Source organism: Cystoisospora suis (genome assembly GCF_002600585.1).
Source record: "Cystoisospora suis strain Wien I chromosome Unknown contig_659, whole genome shotgun sequence".
NCBI lineage: Eukaryota > Apicomplexa > Conoidasida > Eucoccidiorida > Sarcocystidae > Cystoisospora > Cystoisospora suis.
Genome location: NW_027153460.1, coordinates 1,203 through 3,434, shown reverse-complemented (window position 1 = coordinate 3,434; position 2,232 = coordinate 1,203). Strand labels below are relative to the sequence as shown.

The window sequence follows — 2,232 nt, the reverse complement described above, 5'->3', positions numbered from 1 at the left end:
ATCAGTGCCAACCTCATGACTCGTTCTTCTTCGGGAACCCTAGTGATGAGCTCATGTAGAGGTGAATGAGTTTTGGTTGCCCCAACACATCAAGGCTTGATGGCTGAATCTCAGCCGTCAGCAATGAGGCCGATCGACCTACGGACAGAGACGTGGTACTGTGATAATGAGACGTAGCCACTCTGTTTAGGACTGAAGCACTGGGTGTGGTAAGGCCCGGTGGACTACTGGACAGTGATATGCGCGAACAAATCCAGAAATGATATACCTATCGTTCCATTCTCCTCATTGTTGTGAGGGGTACGAGCCGATGATCCTAGAGAAGGTAATTTGAGTGGAACTCGCGTTTTTTAGGTTGAGAAACGAGTACTTCAAGAACTCACTCACTCATTCACTCACACTTCGTATAAAACGAGCCATTCAGATAATCCATGGAAACATCATTCTTTACAGCTTCTTAGAAGGCTTGGGGGGAGGAGCACCAGTAGACGGAAGGTCTACACACTTCTCCTCATGGGCAGTCTCATAGCAAGTGTAAGGAACCTGAATGGTCTCTGTCCTGAAGCATGTGCCGGGGCGCTCGGACTTGAGAGTCTCGCACCTGATCGCGGGCTGATGTTTGGAGCAGGGACCTTCTGCGACCTCTTGAATGACGGTTGTGCAAGTTCCCATCTCGTAGACTGGCACATAGATACACTTCTCTTGTGACGTCTGCTCGGGGCAAGGGATCTCGATTTCCGTCTTCTTCTCCTCGAGACAAGGTTGCATGGTCAGCTGCTGCTCATCACGGCACACCTCCTGGAAGTCCTGTCGGGTGCAGGGCTTCTCCACTGTTTTGAAGAGCGTTGCTACGCAGGTATCTCTCTTGGGTTTCTTAACTTCATAGCATTTCTCCTCGAACTCGTGACGTTGGCAAGGGAATGTCTCAGTCTTCTTCTCGAATCTGTATCCCTTCTTCATTATTTTGCGGGGAATGTCCTCGCAAACCTCCTGTTGACGCTGAGCCTCACATGGGACTTCCACCTCCTTCACAGCCCTGCGTGAACACATTTTCGGGATCGCGACAGATTCCATTGTGCACTCCTGGTCGGGCACTTGCTTGGCGCACATCTCGGTGACTGTCTTCTTGACTTCCCGAGTGCAGACACGGGGGACTGCGACAAGGACTTCCTCATTGCAAGGGTAAGTCTCAATCTCCTCAGACAACACCTCAACCAACTGGCAGTTACCACCCTTCTTAGCTGGCCCGAGGCGTCTGAGCTTCTTGTTGTGTTCCTTCTTGCCAGGCTGGCATCGTTCAACCATCGTCTTCTTTGGGATACGCCGAGTGCACATCTTCTGCACGGTGTCAAGTTTCTTCTCGCTGCAGTCGTAAGCCTCCTGCGCGACAATTTGCTTCTCACATGGCTCCTGGGAAAGTCTGGTGGTGTCGAAGCACCGCTTCTCCCATTTTGTCTCGGGGCAAGGATACTGCTCCTCAGTTTCAACGGTCTTCTTGCACACACCACTCTTTGTATGACTCTTCATCATGCAAACCTTCTCACTGATCGTGTCCTCATACTCGTAGGGGACAGGGAAGTCGATAGTTCTGTTGCACGAGTCGTTGACAACACGCATCTCGACATCGCATTCCCGGTGTGTCTCAGACCCCCAGCATTCGTATTCCTGATCGAAAGCCTCTGATTCGTAGCAGGTATCCTGACTGGGGCGAGAAACGATCTCACACTGAGGAACACTAACAATCTTCGGGCAAGCCCCAGCAACTTTCTCGGTCACGGCCTTCTTGCATGTCTTGTTGAGTGTCACGGGAATCGTGGAGCAGAGCTTCTGCTTATTCGCTTTCGGGCACTCGTACTGAACCTCTTTCTGGACAAGCTGATAGCATGTGTCCGGGGCCTCCTCGCTGATAGTGTGGCACACTTCCTCTTCCACAGGCGAAGGACAGGTGTAGGGACGAGAAACCTTCTCATCCTTGAAGCATGTCTTCTCCACACTGTAAGGAACCTGGAAGCATTCACGCTGTATATCCAAGGGATTGGGCTTGACCGTCGTGGTTGTCGTGTATCCTCCCTTCTTCCCGGGTCCCGCTTCGACCCCCTGGCTCACGGCCAGGAAGACACCAAGTGATACAGCTCCGAAGGCCTTCATTTTTCCTGACTAGAGAGCTTGTCGAGTTTTGACTAAGCCACCAAGGAAAAATGAAAGAAGATGAAAGACTAAGAATGAGAGAAC

The 2,232-nt window shown here is 51.3% G+C and overlaps 1 protein-coding gene across 1 annotated transcript; it reads right to left on the bottom strand.

The window, feature by feature from the left end:
* Positions 1-334: 334 nt before the first annotated feature.
* Positions 335-2,176, bottom strand: CSUI_001633 (toxoplasma gondii family d protein). Its single transcript, XM_068061838.1, has one exon. It carries the CDS (start codon positions 2,146-2,148, stop codon positions 448-450), a length of 1,701 nt encoding a protein of 566 aa, XP_067926186.1. The 5' UTR covers positions 2,149-2,176; the 3' UTR covers positions 335-447.
* Between the last annotated feature and the right edge of the window lie 56 nt (positions 2,177-2,232).

Excerpts from the sequence above, each read along its gene's own strand:
- CSUI_001633 (XM_068061838.1), bottom strand. The coding sequence starts at position 2,148 with ATGAAGGCCTTCGGAGCTGTATCACTTGGTGTCTTCCTGGCCGTGAGC.